At 36.1% G+C, this 3,529-nt stretch overlaps 1 protein-coding gene across 1 annotated transcript in view; it reads right to left on the bottom strand.

The window, feature by feature from the left end:
• The window catches only part of LOC109842196 (mavicyanin-like), a 1,020-nt gene continuing 795 nt past the window's right edge, over nt 3,305-3,529 (bottom strand). The window contains exon 3 of the mRNA XM_020411098.1: nt 3,305-3,459. Within this exon, the coding sequence (XP_020266687.1) occupies nt 3,305-3,459 (155 nt within the window). The remainder of the gene's footprint in view (nt 3,460-3,529) is intronic.

The raw sequence follows: 3,529 nt of genomic DNA, 5'->3' as shown, positions 1-3,529 counted from the left end.
CTTTCTCCTCTTTGGTTGGTGTTGTCATCATGAGGCCTCCAACCTCGTCTATTTCCATATCCACGACCTCGTTATCGGACTTGACCGCTACCTCGTCTTTGATAACTTCGTCCGCTTTCTTCTTTAGTTTGATCAATCTGCATCTTGAGTACTTGTTCTGCAATATCTTCCTTCTTCTTCTTCTTTTCTTCATAAGCTTGTAACGACCCAAGAAGTTGCTCCATCGTCATAGCCTCCAAATCCTTTGTTTCTTTAATGACAGTGACAATATGCTTGAATTTTGGATCCAACGATCTAAGAACCTTCTCCATGATTCTCACCTCATCTAACTTCTCACCATTTCTCTTTAGGTTATTAGTAACCGTTAAAACTCTTGAGAAGTAATCGGAGACGAGTTCACCTTTCTTCATTTGCAACGCTTCAAATTCTCTTCTTAGAGTTTGAAGACGTACCTTCTTGACTTGATCTGCTCCCTTATAAGAAGTTCGAAGCTTCTCCCATGCTTCTTTGGCCGTCTTTGCTCCCGCGACCTTCTCGAATGTATCTTCATCTAGACCTTGATAGATTAGACAGAGAGCCTTCTTGTCTCTCTTCCTTGAGTCTCTCAAACTATCCTTTTGAGTTTGAGATAGACTACCATCATTCTCCGGTTCAATGAAGCCTTTCTCGACTATCTCCCACACGTCATGTGCTCTTAGGATAGCCGTCATTCTTAGACTCCAATTGTCGTAGTTGCTCTTTGTGAGCATCGGGATTTGAAAGGGAACACTGTTACTCGCCATCTTCAAGGGAATCTTCTAGCTCTGATACCACTTTGTTCGGAAGAAATATTTGGAGGTGATGGAGAAAGTGTTTAAGAATTCGGGAGAAAATAGAAAATTTAGGAAGAAGAAGATTTTTATTTCTTTTGAACACCTTAGAACAACTTGGAACTTCTTGATTACAAATGAGAGGGAAGGGGAGATATTTATAGCATCCAAAGTACAAAATATCTAGAATATTTTAATCCTAAATCTAGAGAGTTCTAGCATAATATCTAGAATTTTATATTACAATTATTTAGAGAAATATCTAGATATTTATTCTCTATAATTTTCTAGAACATTTTAAGGAGGTGGAGATGTTTAGATATTTCTAAAGAAAACTCTAGAACTTGGATCAAGTATTGGGTTTTGGCCCAACAAGTGATAATTGGATCATTGATCCAATAATTAAACTTGATCCAAAATCAAGTTTACTTTTCAACAGGTTCAACCCTTCTGGGTGTGATCGAGACCCAGATTGGAGCAGTCTGGTCCAGACCTTTCGGGAAAATTCCACCTTTAATTTTGTTAAGGGAGATGCCCGATCAAGCAACAAGAGTTACCATGGACATTGACCGCTAGTTCAACAAGAGTAGTCTTGGACCCTCTTCGTACTTCACCTCGTGAAATTACTTGTATCGGGTCAATTTTCATGTCGGTACAAATAATTAACCAGGACCGCAAAGATTGCATCACAACAACGATATCTCCAAAGGCAATTCAGTAAAAAATCGAACCAAGTATCTTTTCAATACTTTAACATGCATTTGGAATTTTCACCAAATAGCATCAAAATTGAACTCTTATTTTTACCAAAAAAAAAATGGAGGAAAGATCTTACGAATACGTGAATCAAAGGCGTGGACCGAGATACTCAAGCCTATTAATTCCACGCTCGATCCGAGGTCAAGAATCATGGAATTCGTATCACTTCACTGCTGTCGGCGAAAGCCTTTCACCATTAGGGTTAGGGTTTGAGAAAGCTAGAAGAATTGAAGCCATGGCCGTGGAATATAACGAATTAAGGAAAAATGGGAAATTTCGCGCGAGAGAGAGCAAGGGAGATCGTGGAATGGGATAGGGCTTGGTGTTTTAAATGGGCTTATATCGGCCTATTATTTAATCTCCCATTATAACATATCAAGAACGTGACGAAGATTAAAAAAGGAGCAAGGAAATCACTACGCTTTTATTTTTTTCATGAACTAGTTAAATTCCATAATTAGTTGAAAATAGAATATAACAAAGAGTGCTTACTGCTTCCAGTTGCATAATGATTAAGGGGGTGTTTGTTTAGTTGTAAGTGAGTTGAAAGGATGAAAGTGACTTTTTTTTGTAAGTGGGTTAACGCATCCAAGTCAGCATACAATTGACATACATTGTTTGTTTACAAAAACTAGTTATTGTTGAAAGTAGAAAAGTGAGGATGATGTGGCAACATTAATTTAATTTAATTATATATTAAAAATCATGTTTTTATATAAATTGTTTCCCATCTCTATTTATCATTTTGAAGCATATCCATTTTTTTTTCTCTTGCGGCTCACTTCTGCGGTTTTATAGGGGAAGTTGAACTTGCAAAAAAATCCTACGTGGATTCTTTTTTTATGTCACTTTCATAATCACTTTCAATAAAACAAACAAGTTAAATCTAAAAAATAAGTGACTTTCATACTTACAATTTTCACTTACACCTAAACAAACACCCCCTAAATACAATAGTAAAAGCTACTTTTTGAGAATATATTTCATGCAAATTTATCTTAGTTCTTCAACATTGTCTTCCTTTTTTTTTTGAAAAACTTTATTTTCCAAGTGATCTAATTCCCTCACCATTTTCTTTTCCTTTCTTTGAACACTAGTTCGTGCATTCAAAAGAATCTTGTTCCAAGAAAATTAAATATAATTTTGTTCCCTTGTAAATTATACTAGTGGAGTGTAAATGACACAACATGCAAATAGCAAATGCTGAAAACTAAATGAAAAAAACATAATGAAGAACCAACCACAAATTGCACATACTTTAGTTCCCAAGTCAAATTCAAGGTATTGCCAATATCAACAAGTTTGAGTGTAGATTCTTTCCACTAACTCCTGAGACCGTTTTCTCAACAACCAGCTTTCATAATGTTGCATATAATTATGATCCATTTCTATGGTAATTAACTATAATTTTACGTGAATCGTATTTGTTTTCCTTCTCATTCAAAATAAATCAGGTTCGGGAATTAGACTAACTTATTTTAATGCAATATGAAGTCTATATTTTCCTGTCTCAGAGGATACATAGGACTCGATCATTATATGACCACATCAAGTCCAAAAACCCAAAAATGTGCAACAAATTAAATAATATAGATAAAACAATAATCAACGATTTAAATACTCAAAACATAGAAAACCTTGTCCAATCATAGACATACCAAAATCCAAATTAAATTTCATAACGCATTAAACAAACAACCTAGCTACGACCTATATCGAATCACAACTAAACTTCTTCAAACAAACATCAAAACAACTAAACCGAACCCAAGTCCAATCATAACCCTATAAGAACCAGCAATAACATTCAACGCAGCAGCAGAACTAGACCAGGGAGCACTTGAAGGACCCAACCCCGAATACGAGTCTGAGCTCGAACCCGAACCAGGAACTGGCGCAGTGCCAGGCGCAGGGATAATGAAAGGGTGCACCATGACTCGCACAATCAGCTTCTGGCCCGA

The sequence above is a fragment of the Asparagus officinalis genome, chromosome 5, assembly GCF_001876935.1.
Source record: "Asparagus officinalis chromosome 5, Aspof.V1, whole genome shotgun sequence".
NCBI lineage: Eukaryota > Viridiplantae > Streptophyta > Magnoliopsida > Asparagales > Asparagaceae > Asparagus > Asparagus officinalis.
Note: the sequence above shows the minus strand (reverse complement) of the source record. Positions and strands in the feature narration are given on the sequence as shown.